The sequence below is a fragment of the Drosophila rhopaloa genome, unplaced genomic scaffold (assembly GCF_018152115.1).
Source record: "Drosophila rhopaloa isolate 14029-0021.01 unplaced genomic scaffold, ASM1815211v1 contig_2, whole genome shotgun sequence".
Classification (NCBI taxonomy): Eukaryota; Metazoa; Arthropoda; class Insecta; order Diptera; family Drosophilidae; genus Drosophila; species Drosophila rhopaloa.
The window spans coordinates 22,115,139-22,135,551 of NW_025335083.1; the positions used below are offsets into that span (position 1 = coordinate 22,115,139).

Consider the following 20,413-nt stretch of genomic DNA (forward strand, 5'->3'; position numbering starts at 1 on the left):
ATTATGGTGACAAAAAACGTTTGCTTGGAAGATTAAAAAAAACATATACCCTTTTCCGAACGCTCAGAACCAAAATGGGAAATAGAATTGTATGCTCGGGCAACTTTGATTCGGTTAGCGGGCTGTGGTTGTGCTCCTCATTTCCTCGTTTCAAGGCGTCAAAGTGCTAAATTCAGATCCACAGCCGTAGGCACAGCCACAGCCATTTCTACATCCACATCTACATCCATACCCAGGCCCACAACTATATCTATCCGGCATGGACTGTCCCTGGCCTGTGCCTGCGACTACGGGTACGACTATGGTTCCATCCAGCGAACTAATACCACCGCAGATCCATTTTGCAATTGTATTAGTGGACCGAGAGCCGATCTGCCGCACGAACGTTGCCCGAATGAAGACGAGCGTGCCGAGCGAACGGGCGAAGAATTCGAATTGCTTTGGTGGGGCTCGTGTTTAGTAATACTTCGAACGCTTGACGATCTCCACATGTGGGGAGAGTGCTGTGCCCGACGATCGCAGCAGCAGCAAATCAGCGTTTTCTGTTAGTTTCCCATACATTTCCGAAAACTCTTAAATAACGTTTATGTCGGTTTTTTAAATACCTGTATATTTTAAAAATCGAAAACTCCAAAATTTATAACTCAATGTTTATTTCGTTTGCAGTTTCGTGTGTGTTTAGATAGAGATAGATCGCAAGAGTGAGACATCAATAATTTGCGCAAAGGACCAAAGGACCCATCGAAGATGTTACCCAGAGATCTACGGTATCTCTCGGGTCTTCTGGGCGCCGTGTATTTGCTGGGCAGCCTCGTTTCCGTGACCTTAGCAGATAAGGTGAGTCCTGTACTAAGCTTAAATTATCCTTTTAACGTATTAAACTCTTAATAGTGATTCTTAGAGTTAAATACGTTAAAACCCTATTTAATTTCAATATTCTTTTATTAATCATGTCATATCTAAGTATGGATTTTTTTCAATGCTCTCCAAACCTTCAACAGTTTTCAATGCACTGGACTAAAATTATTTGAATGGGTTATTTAAAGTGATTTTCTAACTTTATTAATGAATTGGCTTAACCTTTTATTAAATCGATTTTCTTGAGTTATTTTATTAATTGATGATTAGCCCCACCAATGATTTTCAAACTGCTTAGTATCAACCATAAGCAACTAAAATTAGGTCAGCTCACATCTCGTCTCTTAATCATCGCAGCTATTGTTATTGTTATTCTGCAGCAATGCACTCTTTGATTCATGCACATTTCCGGCATGGAAACATCGCGTAGTTACAACTCTTTGCCTTCGAAAGATAATCCCCGAAGTCCGTCCCTGATTCTCAGAGTTCACTAAAGTCCAGCGGGACGGATTATGTCATTTACTTATTTTGGCAACAAGCTCCTGTGGGTGAAAAGGTTGGCGATAACGCAGTTTTGATAACCCCGTAACCTTACTATTTGAAAGACTTGTCTTCTTGGCACACCCATTAGGTCTCGCCATCGAGCGTTTCCGGTTGGCAATTCTAATTGTATTTATAGTTATGAGATTATAGGTATAATTAGGTTTTAATCACTGTTAAATTTAAGGCCACATTTTTGGAATGAGATAATGTCATGAAAGTTTTTTTTGTAGCTAGACATTTAAGTAGGACTGTTAAAAATAAACCATTTAAATTAATTAGTAGCTATAAAGTTGCTCGTTTCATTAGTTTTATAAATTAAATACCACCTAACATGATCCAAAAAGAACATTTAGGAGCAAGAAGTTGTTTCCAAATGCCCCAAAAACTATGCACCATTTTTTTTTAAGCCCCGAATTTCTCAACATTAGTTAGATTTAAATGGTCCTCGGATGAACTGGTTGGTCTGTGGACTTTTTGGCTCTATCTGATTTCGTAAGAGTAGGCTACACCTAAATGAAAAATGGAGCACATGTCGGCGGCACCTAGTTTTTGATGGCATTCGCCCCTTATCAGGCTGCGACTGGGCTGCTGCCCGCTGATCTACACATTTAATTAGACCTATTGCTATGTTGGCGGCATTGACGCCATTGATAGCATGCTCCGCTGATTGCGACATGGATTCCTAGACTCGAATTTAGAAAAAATGAAAAATAGAACAGAGCCAAGTGTCGCCAGCAGGCCCAGAGGCTATCGGCTTGGCTTGACTTTTGCCCACGTCCAAGTTGCCTTTAGGTAGCGATTTCCACAACTTCTGTGTCGGATTTTGCACTCGATTCGCTTGGATCTGTACTCATCGCCTCACGTGTTTGGCATCATAAATGTGCAGCTCGTCTGACGGCTTTGGTAACTCGACTCCCAGCCCTTTTCGCACTCGGTTACGTGGTCAATGCCATGGGCTTGAGACCCTAACTCCCCGATTCCGAGTGAGAGCTCCCAGGTCGTGTAGGTTGCAGCTGGAAGATAAACCGCAAAACGATGAAAAACTTGACTTCGATTTGCTACCGTTGTTCGGGTTACCCTCACTGAAAACGGGGGTTCCTAGGAATACTAATTATTTTGCTAACATACTAGTCAAATACTATTAAATAAAAACTAACATATTCAATGTCTGAAGTCATAATTAATTTATATTGTATTTAGTTAATCAGAGCGAATGGGGTAATTACAAAATTCGAAAGAATTAGCTTCGCTTGCTTATCGCTAATGACTCAAAACATACATTGTAATTGTAATCAATATATATATGTATATAAGGAAATCATTAAAATGCAATATCAAGTAGTGTTTTTTTTTAAATATTTGAATGAAATCATTAAAGCCCACATCATTGAGAAACATGATAAATAGTTTATTATGCATACTTATTCCTGTTAAGAGTTATAATTTAGATTAAAACTTAATTCATTTAATATGTTAAATACATGCTTAATAAAATGTTTAGATATTTTTTGTTTGCAAATTTTATTTTTTAATTTTTGGTTGAAAAAGTATTCATTATTATTAAAGATTGCCGAATATTATTATTTACATTAGTTTTAAAGGGTGTTTTTTTCAAAGTATTTAAAAACTTTTTCAAACTTGCACCAGTGTCTGACAAACTGTTCACGCAGTTGGCTTTTCCAACCAGTTTGGCACTACATTAACAGACCAAACCATTTCCTTTTCCGTTCTGGGAAAGAGAATAGTCAAACGCTTAAGAGCAGCTTTAATTGAAGAGAGGAAGAGAGAGATGAACTCATCGAATGCAGCTGAGGCTTTTCGTTCCATGAATGAATTTTGATAAATGGTCTTTATCAGCCAATCCGCCCCTCTCCCTTCCATTCCCTTTCTCTCCTCCACAGCACTTGCTCTGCTATATATACATACGTATATATGGAAATGCCGTTCGATTCCGACAATTAGCAGCTCAAGTGATCGGTGAAGGGTTCCTTTAAAGAATCGCTGGAATTGTGGGATCCCAGGGGGTTACGAGGGGAGGCGGCAATCTTTTGACGTTCTGTACCATTTCAAATTGGAATTGAAAGTTCTTGGTTGTTTGTTGTTGCTTCTGAGGCGGCTGCTTCTGCTGTCAGTAGTCTTAGAAACTTCACTTATACACTGTAAAACACAAATAAGGACTTACAAAAATTCTAAAATAATTAATCCAGTTTTAACAATTAAAATAACAAATTACTTTTAAGTAACTTATTTTTGTTTAAAACGAAGTCAAAAATCCTTATGATTGCATTATTGCATCTATTTTGATAATAACAATGGCATGATATTTCTCAAGGGCTTACGTAGAAACAATCAGGAATCATTTATTAATATATTTAATTTGATTTGATTTAATTCAATCATAATTCCATCTCAACTATTTGTAATAGTGTACTGTAACCCCCGCACTCCGCTTCCTCCCTTTGCTCAACTTTCATTGGGTTTTTGTGTTTATGCCCGATCCTGGTCCGAACTGACCCGATGCTGGCATAAATCACTGACCACCGCCGGCCAGACATAGCGGAGCCAAATGTGGGGATCGAAATGTAGGGGTTCCAACTGGAGACCGCCCAAGAACAACACCAACATCTCGCACAACAATGATCATCATCTCATTGTTGGACTGGACTCCTTGTGGAAGTTTATTTGCGTGCTTGAGTAGAATTGTTTGGCGAGTTGCATTTCAATTTGACTCAATTATTTATTTATCTGCAACTGAATGCGGAAATTATGCGAAGTCGGTGTGTGTGTGTGTGTGTGTGTGAGTGCGAGTGTGCGATATGGACAGCATGTCGTATGAGTGATATGGGCAGGGGCCACTTAGTAGCCGCCTGTGTAATGAATTTCGTAAATTGAAACGATTATTTATGAGCCAGTGTAGAAGAAGCCCGGGAAATTGGGTTATCAGTCATCTGTCTCATAACTACAGCTCGTTGTTCTCCTTTTTGCCGCCTTATCAGTTCGGACTGGACTGGCTTATGAAATTGATATTCATCATCAGAGCAGCTGAAATTCTATACATATATTTAGACTCTAAATGGTATATAATATACACAATGTATGTGTATTGTTGCTGAGATTTTATTTCAGACAGCAAACATCAGGCGTCATGGCTAAAAATAAATTTGCCTTAATTTGCTTAGTTAACTTTTTAAGAGTTTTGATTGTTTAAATTATTTGCGAACCATTGAGATGGTCAACTAATGGGTTAATGATTTTAAAACGATCTATAACTGGGTGATTTTTATTGAGTGCTTTCAAGGAAAACCAAGTGAATTTAAAGCCTAAAATCATTTGATTAATGTTTAACTTAAGATCTTAAAGTAAGTAAAGTATGGCATAAGTAAAAATAAATTAATTAAAAAGCTTTTTTATTAGTAAATTTAAATAAGTTATTCATATTTTATACTTACCTGATATGTACTTATAATGCTGAAAATTACAGTCCGTGTCATCTTGATCCCTTGATAAAAGATCTTTATGTTAGTTTGACATATATTACTACCATGATCCTTTGAAAACAGGGCACAAAAAACTTTTAAGCAGAAAGCGTATTCTTGCAAGTCCACCGTTACAATTGATTCATTTTGTTTTATTAGTTAGAACTCTGGAAAAATGTGAACTATATTACCGGTCAGGTGCAATTCAATCATTTGGCGCTTCCTTATCGCCACTTTATTGGCGATCGTTGCTAATATTCCGTTGTGACAGCCCGCTGTCCATCAATTTCAATGTTAATTTGAGTGCACGGCAATTAGTTATCATCTGTCAGGCTTGTGTCCAAACAATTATGTGCGATGATGCCGTAACCGGGCACAAAACTGCCTTTTTTTCTATTTTTTTGCACACTTACGAGTGCGTGGGTGTTCTCCATGTTCTCCATGTGCCATGTGGCAGTGCAGATTTTTCTGCATCTTTTTCTAAATGTTATGATGTCAAGCCGGAGCAAAATGATGTCATGCTGCAAGTGCGCCCGTCCAGATGTGCATCCATTATGCTCTACACGAGTGTGAGTGGGTGTGGGGGCTGGCTTTTTCATGTCAATCACACGCTGCTCATATGTTGGCCCATATACGACTTTCGTATTGCTACCCTGTAATGTGCCCCAAATGGGGGTTCTTGTGTCGACTGACTCGTGAATCTGGTACTTTTACTGATCGCAACTGGGTCGCCCGCTCAATGAAATACTTTAATGGGATGTGGGCCACTAAAAACAGTTTGAAGTAAATAGTTTTTAGGGGCTATCACTAGGAATTCCTTATGGGAATATTACTGTGACCTTATTTTCATTCATTCCTGGTAGAATTTTTAGATATTGCTTTTAATTTGTTACTCCTGAAAGAATATTCGTACAGTTATCAACATAATTATTTTTTTATAAGAATGATTAAATGTTCTTGAAAAAGTATAATAGTAATGAAATATATATTTATTTATTATAAATATTTCATCTGTTTTGTATTATTTAAATATTACTTGTGTTTTCTATTTCGTTTTATTTTTAAATTTACTTAGGATCTCAGGGTCTGCAACAACATTTTTTACTCGTGCCTTTCATTGTTGCATGTAGTTTTTCAAACGTTTATGATGCATTTTAACAACTGATTTGTTGTTTTTATTGCTGCTGGTGTAAATTCCCACTCCATATCATGCGGCACATATGTACATACATATAAATTTGAAAATGAAAATGCGGTTGATTGATGGCGCGTGTTGTCCGACTTAACAAATTGTGTCAGTTATGACGCACAAAAGGATCTTCGACAATTGCAGCTGAACCTTACTCTAACACTTGAAAAATAAGCAAGATTTTTAATTTTAATGATAAAGTTAAAAGTTTGATTACATTTTCTTAGAAGCTTAATGAGTGTTCGTTTCTATAAATATTTAACTAGAGTTTATTGAAACATTTATTTAAGGTAAAAGGTTTTTAAATTTGTAAATAAAATATAAAAAGTTAAAACCTAGTTCTTCTAAAATGGCTTAAATTTTTGAATCTTGTAAATATTTAGAATATTCCTATGTTCCCCTTGGCAACAAAGAACTCACATTGATTTCTTGGTGTCTGCAACAGATAACCCCTTTGTCCATTGCCTGGAAGCTTAGATGAATGAATATGAAAGTGTCATTAAAATAAAAATACTATATATGTACGAGACACAATTAAATGCCAAATTTAAATGAATAAATTAATGTTGCTTTCTCGACTTGAAAATCTGTTCAGGCTTATCACAGTGATTTATTTGCGACATTTTGATTATTATATTTTTTTTTTTTTTGTATGCCACATCCGGGCGGACCAGGCCACCAACTTTGAGACCCAGATTACCAGACGGTTATCTCCCATCTCTCTCTCTCTCTCTCCAGCCATCTCTTTCGCTCGATGTGTTCTATCTCATTCCAAGACATTTCGCTGCGCTTTGCATTCTCTGAATAATTGCAGTCCCTCCAGTTTTAGGTAGTATTGCTTACAGTTCACGGGAAAGACGAAAAGTTAGCACCCGAGGATTGTCATTAGATACTCAGGAGGCCAGAGAGTCCAGATTTCCAGAAAGTGTCGGGCCAATAAACTTGGATTTTAGATGCATAACGCTTAAGAGAGGAATGCTCCGCTTATTATCTTTCCGCCCGGCAAACGATTAGCGTGGGTGGGTGTGCCCAATTGTCGCGCCAGATGATATATCATCTGGGCTGGGATTTGGATCCGTGTGGAGGCCTCGGCTTGACCTTAAACTACATATATGCATTTGCTTGGGATGCAAGAGCAAGCGGGTCGGAAAATCGGCAACTGGGACAATTGGTTTAAGTTTAACATGTGTAAATGCGCTTAAGTGCGCCTTGACGGGCACTGACACACATTCGCGGCGATTTGGTCGGACTTTCCCTTAGCAAGCAATTGCACTCACAGTGGCACAACATTATAAATAATTCAAGGGGCTAACATTTCAAAAAGGATTCAGGACTGAACTATGTGGAATATATATTGATATTAAAACATGTCTTACAAAACTATCCATTTACACCTACGGAAGTATGAAGAATTTTGAAAACCTCTTTCATATTCAATTCATATTTGTTAAATAGTTTTTATATTTGTAGTTTTCAATTTATGGCGAAAATTATCCATTAAATATTAAGAAATATAAAAACTCTATTTTGTTTATTTATTCGATACTGTTATTAATAACGTATTAAACATATTACAATAATAGCAAGAAATTTTCCCTCAAGATTTTTTTAAAATATTACTTTAAAGTAAGCTCTGTAAAACAACTGTTTTTACCAATACCCAACACCTGCTGAACTGTTTTCCCCCGACACGCGTGCCCATTCAGGAATTTTATTATTAACTCGGCGAATATTCCCAGCCCCGACCCGAGTAACTGCCTCCTTTGCTGACATCGGCGGAATCGAGTGTTTGGCGGTTGAATATGAAGGAAGCACAGTGCAACAGATCACCCTTCCCCCCATTCGAGTGGTTCCCCCCTCGACACGACGCCACTTAGTGGTGCGTTGTCTGGCTGTGGTGCCATCCAAAAAAATCAAACAAAAGTGGCCCATATACGGACGGGGTGCACTATATAGCATATATACCTACAATGTATGTGCAGTCGGCACAGATATTGCCTTGCCCAGTGTCAAGTTCAAGGAAATTGCAGTGCTGTCACTTTTGTACGTGTTACCGCAACAATTTCCACAGTTGATATATGCACATATGTATATGTCTATATATATTTTATGTTATCCGAGGAGAATTCCTTAAGTTTCAGATTTGGCAATTGATTGAATGAAATTCGATGGTGTCTCCTTTTGGGTATTTGGGGTTTCTTTTGCAGCCTTTTCGATTGAAGGAATGTGTGGTGTGAAACAAAAGACTTGAATGAAACCAAGAACTGATCGAAATTTCCCATTGAAATTATTGGGGAGCACTTTAATACATTTTTTTTTGTCTAGCGACTCAGCAGACCATTTCTCACAGTTGGCTTCTCATTTCCAGAAATCGAGTGCAATTGCTTCTGTGCACCTGCACCCCCGATTTTGGATTTTATTTTCGTATCTGCATTTTCTCGGATTTTTCATTTGTTCGCCGCCGGCAAAGAAGAACAAATTAAACAACAGAACCACAGCATCTTTTGGTTTGCCGCATTGAAAAGTCGTATTTTATTTTTTTCTAGCTTTCAGCTTTTTGAGTTTTTTGCCTTTCGCCTTGTTTACCTTTCACGTTCTCGTTTCGGGATTGGGTGATGTGAATATTTAGTTAACAGATGGTTTGATCTCCTGCGGGCGGATTAACTTCTAGGAACTTATCTGGGGAGGATGTTCTGGGGCTTTGAACTCTGGCGATGTCGCTTGCATCTTCTCCATTAGTCATCGGAGATATACACGAGTAGTTGTAAATCTAAAACAGAATTTGCCAAACATTTGACACTAATTTTTCCGGGCAACAAACAATTAAACAAAAATTTCATATGCAAAACAACAAAAAGATAAGATAGATTTTAAGCAAAAAAATCTCGACACATACGTGCAACATGTGTGCAGTTTTCTTTTATTTTTAAATTGTTTTTTGGAGGAACTGACAGGGGAAAACTTGAACGAGCACTGAAATTCCATTTAATGAAGGCGGCAATAAATTCGGACTTTTAACCAACATGAAATTATGTCAATTCTATAAATACGAAAAAAAAACGAAGGATGTTTATGCTGACATCAATGAGGAAGCCGCAAGAAATGTGCCAATAAATACACGTAGGTGTTCTTCTTCAACTTCAACCTACCTCAAAAATGGATTTCAAAGCGATTTCATAATTTGAAATATTCCAGATAATGGCTTTTTACCGAATTGCACTTGTTGTTTATAAATAAATGCACATTAAATGGGTTAAAATGCGCTGCCTGTGGTGTTCCAGTATTCCTACACTTCTCACTTCCCCTCCCCCTTTCAACTTCAGTGCGAGGTCCAGTGAGCGTGTTCTATGCACTCGCTCAATTGGCTGGGCAAAAGTAAACGTACTCATATAGAAGATTATCTCATTGCAAACGGAAACTGTGCAATTAAAGCCGCGAACTGCAGCTGAAAAATGTTGCACCCGCACTCGCTGCAATGAGTGCACTTATTATTGTTGATTTTCCGGCTAAGGCGGGCCGGGATTTCGTTCGTCTTTGGTTATGAAAAGAAATTGCACAAAATCGCCAAGCATAAAACCCACAACTCACAAGTCGAAGGCCAAAACTGCAATTGACCAATTATGCAATCGAGAAACAGCCAAGCCACATCAATCAAGTAGATTGAATTTCAGAAATTAATTAATAGGAAATCTAAAATCTTTATTTTGACATTTTGGTGACTCTTTTGTCTTTCCTTTAATTTAAATCAATCGAAAAAAAGAAAATTAGATTCTTAAATATTTAATTCAATTTTAATTTGCAACTTTTCCTTTAAAAATGACGTTCACCAGACAAAAAGGTATGAAACGTTGACACTAACTTGAAATGTTTTAATTAAATAATAATTGGGCCTTACAGTATAAATCGAGAAAACTAACTGCAAGATACATTTTCAAACATAAATTTAGTTTCGCCAAAATACAAAATAATTTAAAATTTCATTGCACAACGAATATAAAACGAATTGGTTCTGACATCTTCGATTACCCACATGGGAGTTTCAATCAGGGGCAATCAAGACTAGTTCTATTTAAAAATTCGATTTGTTCTTTTGTTCCAGATCTGCAACGAAACGATATGCGACTGCAAGGGCCTTAAGGGATATGTTGGTGCCCAAGGACCCGCTGGAGTGGGAGGCCTGGAAGGTCCTGCCGGTGACTTAGGACCATTCGGAAGGGCTGGCGATGTGGGCGAGAAAGGAGATGCCGGCGAGTACGGCGAGCAAGGCGAAAAGGGACATCGAGTAAGGCATTTGTAGATATCCTAAATAGTCCTGTATGACAAACCATTATATTTCCAGGGTGATGTCGGACTTAAAGGTGAAATGGGATACCCAGGAATTACGGTAAGTACATTAAGAGTATATATTTTGTTTATTTAATCATAAATAATGGTTGAAATGGTTAAACTATTTAAAGATTATAGTTCAAGCTTTAAAAAAAAAAAATAATAGCTCTATTTTTAAATATTATCTATTTTCCTTAGATCAGATAACAATACATTATAGAGAAATTTAATAATCATTTTTGCTAATAAAAGTGAAATATTTTAATGAAATGTCCATTGTCCATTTAGGGTCGACCCGGTGAGCCGGGAGTACGGGGACCCCGTGGACTCGATGGCTGCGATGGACGGCCGGGTGAGCAGGGCCCGGTTGGAAATAATGGCTTGAACGGAGCGCGCGGTCAGACGGGCAGGCCTGGTCAACAGGGAGCTCCCGGCGACGCCGGCGAGGGCGGAATTAACTCCAAGGGCACCAAGGGTTCGCGGGGCGTGACTGGCCCAGCTGGCTACAATGGCTCGCCCGGATTCGATGGCGATCGCGGCACCAAGGGTGACACCGGATTCGCTGGCCTGCAGGGAGAGCAGGGAGACCCCGGATTCAAGGGACCCAAGGGCGACACTGGCGAGATATCGGAGCTGCCCTACACACTGGTGGGCCAGCCCGGAGCCAAGGGTGAGCCCGGTGACGGCATCACAAGCCCCGCCCACACGGACGACGACTTGAAGGGCTACAAGGGATACGCTGGAGTCCGGGGCGAACCGGGACCAGCTGGACCGCAGGGCGAACAGGGTGAGCTCGGACGCAGTGGCGCTCCGGGCGGCAGGGGCGAAATTGGAGCACCCGGAGACCGCGGCAAGACCGGAAGGGACGGAGAGGCCGGTCCATTCGGAAACAAGGGCGCTAAAGGTGCTCCCGGCTTTAATGGCGCGGATGGCCTGGATGGAAATAAGGGAGAGCGGGGAGAAGACGGTTTCCCCGGCTTGCCCGGTGTTCAAGGAAACGCCGGTCCGCCCGGAAAGTACGATCCCAGTCTGAGCCAGTCGCTGCCGGGTCCCATCGGACCGCAGGGAGAAATTGGACCACAGGGAGCCATCGGCCTGCCCGGTCAACCTGGCAAGCCAGGACGTCGCGGACCCCCTGGTCGAGCTGGCCAGTCAGGGGAGGTCGGTTTGACCGGCAATCGCGGCCCGCCCGGACGCAGTGAACGCGGTGAGGCCGGTGACTACGGATTCATGGGTCCTCCAGGGCCTCAAGGTCCTGTCGGTGACCCAGGCCCCCAGGGTCGCAACGGATTACCCGGTGATGCTGGCCACAATCTATATGGAAAAAAGGGAGACCCTGGTGTGAACGGAGCGTGGGGCAGGGATGGCTATCGTGGTGATCGTGGAGAGATCGGCTTGCCCGGAGACAAGGGTCTGCCCGGAGAGGGCTATAACATCGTTGGACCCATGGGCTCCCAGGGTCCCCCCGGACGCCGCGGACGTCCCGGTGACGATGGTCCCGACGGGTACCCTGGCCAGCCCGGTGACAAGGGATTGGCCGGCGACGACTGCCCCATTTGCAAGGCCGGACCACGGGGAGCTCGGGGTCAGCAGGGTGACACCGGCTATCCTGGCAGACATGGCAGCCGCGGACTTATCGGTCTTACTGGACCTCGCGGCGTGAAGGGTCAGCAAGGCAATCCCGGTAGGACTGGCTTCAAGGGCCTGCCTGGCGCACCGGGTATCGACGGCGATCCGGGTAAGATCGGAGCACCCGGTCTTCCAGGAACGGTTCAGAGAATTGGCAATCTTCAAAGTGGAGCAAGAGGTGATGAAGGCGACCGCGGACCTCGTGGCGACCTGGGACCAGACGGTGCACAGGGATACGATGGTTACGATGGCATCAAGGGTGCCCGCGGGGAGAAGGGAGAGCACGGCGAATACGGTGATACTGGACTCCCAGGATTGGATGGTCGGCCAGGACGTGATGGATATAATGGCGCTCACGGGAAAAACGCAAGCACCCCCAAGATTTACCTGGTCGGCGAGCCCGGCTACAACGGCCGTAAGGGAGAGAGTGGTGACGTCGGAGATGTCGGTTTCAAGGGCGAGAAGGGTCAGCCGCATCCGGGACAGATCATCGACAACTTTGGTGCTCCCGGTGACAAGGGCTACCGTGGTCTGCCCGGTGCCAAGGGACTCAGGGGCGAGCAAGGAGCTCCCGGACTTTCCGGCGACAACGGTGACCAGGGATATCCTGGCATAACCATTGCTGGACCCAAGGGAATGAAGGGTATTTTCGGCTCGGTTGGCGATCACGGCCCCCAAGGCGAGGCTGGTCGGCCCGGCCTTAATGGTGAAAATGGTGCAGATGGCAACCCCGGATACAAGGGACAACGCGGTATACCAGGTCAATCGGTGATTCCGGGAGAAATCGGCGTACAAGGACGTCCGGGTATCAAGGGCCTTCCCGGTGATGCTGGCAGCATCGGCCATTACGGACCCTCTGGCCGTCCAGGACCCAAGGGTGTGAAGGGCGAGCAGGGACCCGATGGCGAGACTGGACTAACCGGCCTGCCCGGCAACAGGGGACAACGCGGCGAGGTCGTCTTTGGTCCACGTGGACCGCAGGGCGAGCCCGGACGCAACGGTCGCCCCGCCCTGTTCGGCATCAAGGGCCAGAAGGGCGAAGTCGGCGCGGATGGACAGAAGGGACAAAACGGCGTCAAGGGCAGCATCGGCTTTCCGGGTCGTCGCGGACCTTTCGGTAGTCCTGGTCTGCAGGGAGCCCCCGGCAGTCCTGGCATCGGCGGACTACCGGGCATGACCGGCGACATCGGCGATCGCGGCGAGATCGGCTACACCGGACGCCCGGGGGACATTGGTCCTCGAGGACCCCTCGGCGAGTTGGGACCTAAAGGTGAGCTGATATTGGATTTACTGATTGTACTTAAAACAATGTCTTTTTTTTTGTTTTTTTTTTAATTTTGTTCAATTATTGCTAATATTGAAATTGCTTGATCCAATTCCCAAAGTTTGGACTTAAGAACAATATTAGTAATCCTCAATACTTGGCTTTAATACTTAAGAATGCAACATTCTTAGTCTTGGATCTGATACTTTTAAACTTTGACTTTGCAAAATAGAACCAAAAAATTTAAGATGCAAAAAGCTTAACTCGAAAATATTAATATTGAAATAGATTAATATTAACCCATAGCAATTTTTGATACTTTCTAGTAGGTATTTAAACTATTCAACCGAGTCTTTGCCTTCGCCCAATTTCAGGTATCACTGGTGAGGATGGAGTGTACGGCTATCCCGGAGCTAACGGCATTCCCGGAAGGAAGGGCGAGACGGGAGATCAAGGATTTACGGGTCGCGAAGGTGTAAAGGGCGTGGCCGCCTACAGTGGCATTAAGGGCGATAATGGAGAATCCGGCTCGACAGGACTACCCGGCTTCCGTGGAGCCCCCGGACAGAAAGGACAGCGTGGATTCCAGGGCGATTCGCCAGTGGCCTTTGAAGGAGCACCAGGTCGGAAAGGAGAGGTGGGCAGCCCCGGAATCGATGGAATCAATGGCCGTAATGGACAGAAGGGCCAGCGTGGTGATCGCGGTTTCGCCGGTCAACAGGGCCAACCGGGTATTCCTGGAGATAAGGGATTGGCCGGCAGTAGGGGAAGCGAAGGAGCTTTCGGCATTGGGGGCAGCATCGGCGCACGAGGAATTAATGGACCCAAAGGTTTCCAGGGGGAGAGGGGTGATGCTGGACTTGATGGCCTGACTGGTCAGACTGGTGACCAAGGACCTCGCGGAATCGTCGGTGCACAAGGCCTTAAGGGTCTGCAGGGTGACGAAGGTGAAATTGGCTATCCCGGACGCGTGGAGAATCTGGAGGATCGCTACGTTTATCGTGGATTCCCCGGTGATCGTGGAATCCAAGGTGAACAAGGAGCTACGGGCGAAATTGGTCAGATTGGCTTTGTCGGTCTACCGGGCGCCAAGGGCGAACAAGGAGAGATGGGATACGCAGGAAATCGCGGACTGGATGGAGCTTTCGGAGTGAAGGGTTCCCAGGGCGACAAGGGTCTGCGAGGACCTCCAGGCCAGGAATTCCCAGCGGAGAAGGGTGACGAAGGCGATGCTGGATTAAATGGACGCAATGGTAGTCCTGGACGCATTGGCCAGAAGGGAGCTCCCGGAGCACCAGGAGAAAATGGTCCTAACGGTGTGATCGGACACGAAGGACCCCGGATCGAGGGTCCGCCCGGACCTCCGGGCGACGTTGGATACCCCGGAAATCCAGGATACAATGGTCGACACGGTCAAGTTGGACCCAAAGGAGAGCAAGGTGACCAGGGTCGCCAGGGTGAGCAGGGTGAGGCTGGATTTGCCATCTTTGGCAGTCAGGGCGACACCGGAGACGTCGGCTATCAGGGTGCTCCCGGCTTGGACGGCGACAAGGGTGAGCAAGGATATCCAGGGCAACCGGGGCAGAACGGCAGGACGGGTGCTCAGGGACCACGGGGACCCACTGGCAACGTTGGCTGGCACGGTATGGATGGCAAGGAGGGACCCGTGGGCCCCAAGGGTCAGCCGGGAGAAACATTCCCCTATTCCATGGCTCGCGCGGGAGATCGTGGTGAGCCGGGAATCGATGGATTCCCGGGCGAGGAGGGCGATCAGGGACAACCAGGATTTAATGGACGCCAAGGACTGAGAGGTGAGACCGGATATCGCGGTGACCAGGGTGGAGTGGGCTACTCAGGAGCAGATGGCCCCCAAGGACCGCGAGGTGACATCGGTGAAATTGGCTTTACGGGACCTTCTGGACGACGTGGTCTGCCCGGACCTCAGGGTGACCCGGCGCCAGCCCCACCGGCTCCCAAGAGCCGAGGATTCATCTTCGCCCGCCACTCGCAGTCCGTGACTGTACCCCAGTGTCCGGCCAATACCAATCTGCTGTGGGAGGGCTACTCCCTTTCTGGCAACGTGGCCGGCAGCAGAGCGGTGGGTCAGGATCTGGGCCTGTCCGGCTCCTGCATGATGCGATTCACCACCATGCCCTTCATGCTGTGCGATGTGAACAACGTGTGCCACTTTGCCCAGAACAACGACGACAGTCTCTGGCTGTCCACCGCCGAACCCATGTCCATGACCATGGCACCCATCCAGGGCAGGGACCTCATGAAGTACATCTCGCGGTAAGTGGCAACCGGCTTGATCTTGATCCTTTGGCCAACACCTATTGATAATTATCATTTCTTGCCCTTAGTTGCGTGGTGTGCGAGACCACAACCAGGATCATCGCCCTGCACTCCCAATCCATGTCCATTCCGGACTGCCCCGGCGGCTGGGAGGAGATGTGGAACGGATTCAGTTACTTCATGGTAAGTTCTTCTGCATGTTATGTTTCACGATTTGGAATCAGGAATTCCCAAGAAAAGTCTTAAAATTTTCCAGACTCAAAACTCCTTCGGTTTCACAGACTTAAAAGTTTTTAATGTGCTTAGGGTTGTTTTATAACCCTTCCACAAAGTACAAATATATAGTTTTTGAGCCTCGGGGAATTTTTTCAAGACACCTGTGAATATTTGTCGACGCGGTGCAAGAGATTTCTATGACACCCATATACATGATTTTGCTTAATCCACCGAAAAAACTTTCAGAGCACCTTGGATAACGTAGGAGGCGTTGGACAGAGCCTCGTCTCCCCGGGCTCCTGTCTGGAGGAATTCCGCGCCCAGCCGGTGATCGAGTGCCATGGCCATGGACGCTGCAACTACTACGATGCGCTGGCCTCCTTCTGGTTATCCGTGATCGAGGAGCAGGATCAGTTCGTGCAGCCCCGCCAGCAGACGCTCAAGGCCGATCAAACCAGCAAGATCAGCAGGTAGGTCAAGCCTAGTTAAAGTAATCCAAGTAGCTGTACAATGGGTCCTATTTTCCAGGTGCACGGTTTGCCGACGTATCGTGGTGGCCCGCGCCACTGCCTCGGCGACACGCGCCTCTGCCTCGGTGGCATCCTCATCGAATGACGACTTTAACTATAGGACTAGCTGGCCATCCGACTCAAGATCTGGTTCGCAAGTTCGCCCTAACGTCAACGCAGGCCGGTCTTCAAATGTCCGAACTGGATACAATCCCCCCTCCAATGCAGGAGGCAGTGCTGGCTACAATTCTGGCCAGTCAACGGGTTACAATGCAGGAAGTAGTCCTAGCTTCAACGCAGACTGGTCAACTGCTACCAATGCAGGAGGCAGTCCAGGCTACTACTCTCGCCGGCCAACGGGCTCCAATGCAGGAAGTAGTCCTGGCTTCAACTCAGGCTGGTCTACCGCAACCAATGCAGGAAGTAGTCCTGCCTACAACGCAGCCTGGTCAACCGGAACCAATGGAAGAGGCAATCCTGTCCCCAACGCTGGCAGGTCAACGGGCTCCAGCTGGAGCTCAGATCCGCGCGATCCCGTCGTGTCCGGGTACACTTCAACTGGACGTCAACTGCCGGTTCAATCCAGTGGAAGGTACCAGGCACAAGGCCCGAGCAATTTTCAGACCTACAACGAGTTCGGTCGCTATGGAGGCGATACCCGCCAGTACAACCGACCTCCGCGTGAGAATGAGGACACCACCGCCGCATAGATTGCAGTTCTTACTAAGTAGCAGTTAAATTTTTGTCTTAAGTCTATTGCTATCCTATCATGATCACGATAACGAACCAACCCCAATATCCCAATCAAAACAAGCAAACACCAACCACTGAACAGTGCCATTTTCCGTGGATATGTAATCTAATTACGTGTACACCTAATATTAATAATATAACACATACCAAGTGCCGAATGCCAAATGCCAAAAATGAAAATGGGGACAAGAAGAGATAACCACTGCCTGCACTGCAACGAAAGTAAATCTTCTGCCTCTGTTGGGATTATTGTAAACGTAACAAAAACCAAAAACAAAACCCAGTTTTTTGATAAATAAAATGTACAACTCACTATATTTTGTTTGACTACGATTTGGGACAGTTAACCAAAATAACTACCAGAAGTAACTTTTTTAATGGTTATTTTTAATTTTATCAAAGCTTTCAGAAGTTTAGTTTTAGTTGGCCAAAATTTATTGGTTTCATTGTGTTAAAGAAATTAAAGTGCTAAAAGTGCTTATCAGACAATACCCAACAACTGAATTTTTCACCTTGCACAGTGTCTGGTCAAAGAAAACACGGTTCTATCGGTTTTGAAACTGTAGAGCGAATTTAATTTTATTACACTTTGAAAAAGGTTTCACATATCCCCCACTAACAAGTAATGATACACAATCCCGTAAAGGCTTTGAACAAGGTACATCTTTATAGAGGCAGGCTTCTTTTTTAATCTCGAGATGTACCCTGTGTTTCTGTTCGGTTTCTTATCGTCATTCTGTCGCACAAAACAAAGAACACATTCAGACCACCAAGCATTGAAAAGGAATACATAGATACAGGTGACTTACAGTAGGCTAAAGTATGGGTGAAAACAGAGATACAGCTAAGTAGGTAGTTTCAGGGCAATAGCTTATGTTTAAGATAGGTTCAGAACCGGTGTCCCGGCTTACTTGGTGTTGCTACTGTACCCGCCTCGCCATCCGTTCCGACCGCTGCTATTATTTAACAAAGTCCGGGTTCTCCTGCACCTTTTCGGTGAACTGCAGATGATTGTCGATGATCTGGAAGAGGACCTCCGGCGAGGGAAAGCGCCCTGTCTGCAGCTTCGACCACACAGGCACATCGTTTAGGGTTATTTCGAAGGCGCCGGATGAGATGAGCTGGCCCTCGAGCATGTTGCCCAGGAAGAAGATCATCATGCAGGCGTATATCTTGTTTGCCTGCAGGTGACTCCACCAGCTGGGCGTGTTCAGCCCCAAGAAGGTGAACGGACTGACCGCACTAACCACGGACACAATGATGATGATCTTAAGGGCGAAAATCAACTTCGAGAGGTAATAGTTCAGACCCGGCGGATCGTAATTGCCGCCGTGCACCTGGATCTGCGGGTACTTTTCGCCCATTAAGTTCACATAGTCCTCGAAGGCCTTTCGGTAGCCGCAGGAATAGCTGTTCAACGGAGGAGAGTCAAAAAACACGTACTTCAGCCTTATCTATTATGTTAATTACCCCGCATATAACTCACCAGTAAAGAAAAGTCATCGTCGGCGCTATGTTCTGGCCTAATTTCGTCGCCGGTATCTCCTTCTCGTTCTCGGCGACCACCAGGGCGTATGAGGCACATAGGCAGAGCACCAGCAGGGCCACGTTCCTTCCGTTCAGAGCTTCCATTTCGTCCTTTGGCCCGATTTTCCTCGCTCGAATTTGGAATTCAATATTTGCTCACACTTTTGCTTCAGTGTTTGTCAGTGTTACCGTTCGGCGCTGGCTGACCAATACCCCTAACCCTACTATGTTTACGTTTCGCTGTGAGTGGCACACTGCCACTAGTGATACTAAAGTAGTAATATTTTAAAGGGCTGGGACTTCCGTTGATCAAAACAATAATACTATTATTTCTTTTTTAATGTAAAAGAATAAAAATGAAAATTTAATAGTGCCTTCGTAAATACATATTTTTATAATATTTTTTTCGCTACCACCCTCAACCAATTCTTTTACCCCTCAGTTTTAATATTTACCCATCTACCAAAAATATTGTAATATGGCACTTCAACTCTAAGAATCTAGCAATTAACATAACATACACAAATGTATTCCAAAATGTCCCAAATAGCTTTCCTCTAATAATTTATTTACTGAGGAAAAAAAATAGCGAAAAACATATATTAAATATATTTACATATTCACTTTCATATTGTCTTTTTTATTCTTTAACTGCCGTTTACATTTATTATTTACTTCTATAACTTTAAAACAGAAAAAATAGTAAATATTGTTTTAAGCAACGGAAGTAACAGCTTACAAAAATTGTTTTTAGTTTATATGCAAAATAACGAATCGATAGGTTACATAATTTCTTAAACATCGATATATTTATATTACATCCACGTTTCTCCCATCTCAGGTGTTTGCGTTTCGCAGTGAGTGTTAGCATGCAGGTCTGATAAATTTGCAATTGTTTATTTATTTCGCCAAACAAATGCTTGCAACATGGTAAATGTTATGAAAGGAGTGCTGGTGGAGTGGTAAGTGTTCGCTTTAAAAATGGCAAAGTCTTAATAACCAGATTTCCTGCAGTGATCCTGCTATGAAACAATTCCTGCTCCATTTGGATGAAAAGCTAGCTCTGGGTCGCAAATTCATCATCCAGGATCTGGACGAGAATCATTTGTTTATCTCCACGGACATTGTGGAAGTGCTTCAGGCGCGAGTCGATGATTTAATGGATCGGATTAGCTTTCCGCTGCACGACAAGGACGCTTAAACAACTGCCTAATCAAACAAACTTACCCGCAACAACTAAAAACCAAAACAACCATGACGGGTCGCGAATCAAATCGCATTAAGGACGCTGAAAAAAAGCGTGTTCTCGATGTGACCGCCCGCCAGAGACGAGCGCGCAAAGCTCTGGAGGCCTTGGAGCAGGATAACTTCCACGATGACCCCCATGCCGACCTGGTCATGTCGAAGAAGTTACCCAAATTCCAGGACAATTTGAAGACGGGAAAGGAGAAGAAGGGCAAGCGCAAGGGCGCCGAGTACTTCCGGGCCAAGTATCGAAAGAACTTCCAGCAGCTCCTCGAGGAGGACAAGGACCAGCGGCCCAACTATGAGAGCGCCTCCGCTCCGGCTCCCCAGAAGCCCGTTCGACATTTCTGCGCCGTCTGCGGCAACTTCTCGCTGTACTCGTGCACCGCCTGCGGAACGCGATACTGCCGCGTGCGGTGCCTCAAAACACACCAAGACACTCGATGCCTGAAGTGGACCGCCTAACAATGGTTGTATCGTTTTAATAAATCAAAGCCTAGAAGTAACTGCATGGATTTTATGTGAGTCTATCCATCTGGTTTAATTCTAATATTTCAGGTTGCAGTAACCACTTTTTCCTTAA

The 20,413-nt window shown here is 44.6% G+C and overlaps 4 protein-coding genes across 4 annotated transcripts; 3 read left to right on the forward strand and 1 right to left on the reverse strand.

The window, feature by feature from the left end:
* The first annotated feature begins 425 nt into the window (after nucleotides 1-425).
* On the forward strand, nucleotides 426-17,375 carry LOC108040337 (collagen alpha-1(IV) chain). The gene is made up of 9 exons (XM_017117781.2): nucleotides 426-544; nucleotides 667-837; nucleotides 10,166-10,348; nucleotides 10,406-10,450; nucleotides 10,681-13,291; nucleotides 13,660-15,577; nucleotides 15,649-15,763; nucleotides 16,043-16,266; nucleotides 16,325-17,375. Exons 2-9 carry the CDS (start codon nucleotides 748-750, stop codon nucleotides 17,013-17,015), a joined length of 5,877 nt encoding a protein of 1,958 aa, XP_016973270.2. The 5' UTR covers nucleotides 426-544; nucleotides 667-747; the 3' UTR covers nucleotides 17,016-17,375.
* Nucleotides 17,376-17,606: 231 nt separating this feature from the next.
* On the reverse strand, nucleotides 17,607-18,801 carry LOC108040338 (thioredoxin reductase-like selenoprotein T homolog CG3887). The gene is made up of 2 exons (XM_017117782.2): nucleotides 18,545-18,801; nucleotides 17,607-18,468 (listed from the first exon to the last, which is right to left on the reverse strand). Exons 1-2 carry the CDS (start codon nucleotides 18,688-18,690, stop codon nucleotides 18,018-18,020), a joined length of 597 nt encoding a protein of 198 aa, XP_016973271.1. The 5' UTR covers nucleotides 18,691-18,801; the 3' UTR covers nucleotides 17,607-18,017.
* Nucleotides 18,802-19,422: 621 nt separating this feature from the next.
* Nucleotides 19,423-19,911, forward strand: LOC108040314 (general transcription factor IIH subunit 5). Its single transcript, XM_017117748.2, has 2 exons — nucleotides 19,423-19,547; nucleotides 19,600-19,911. Exons 1-2 carry the CDS (start codon nucleotides 19,513-19,515, stop codon nucleotides 19,784-19,786), a joined length of 222 nt encoding a protein of 73 aa, XP_016973237.1. The 5' UTR covers nucleotides 19,423-19,512; the 3' UTR covers nucleotides 19,787-19,911.
* LOC108040313 (zinc finger HIT domain-containing protein 1) lies at nucleotides 19,840-20,336 on the forward strand. Its single transcript, XM_017117747.2, has one exon. It carries the CDS (start codon nucleotides 19,840-19,842, stop codon nucleotides 20,293-20,295), a length of 456 nt encoding a protein of 151 aa, XP_016973236.1. The 3' UTR covers nucleotides 20,296-20,336.
* The last annotated feature ends 77 nt before the right edge of the window (nucleotides 20,337-20,413 follow it).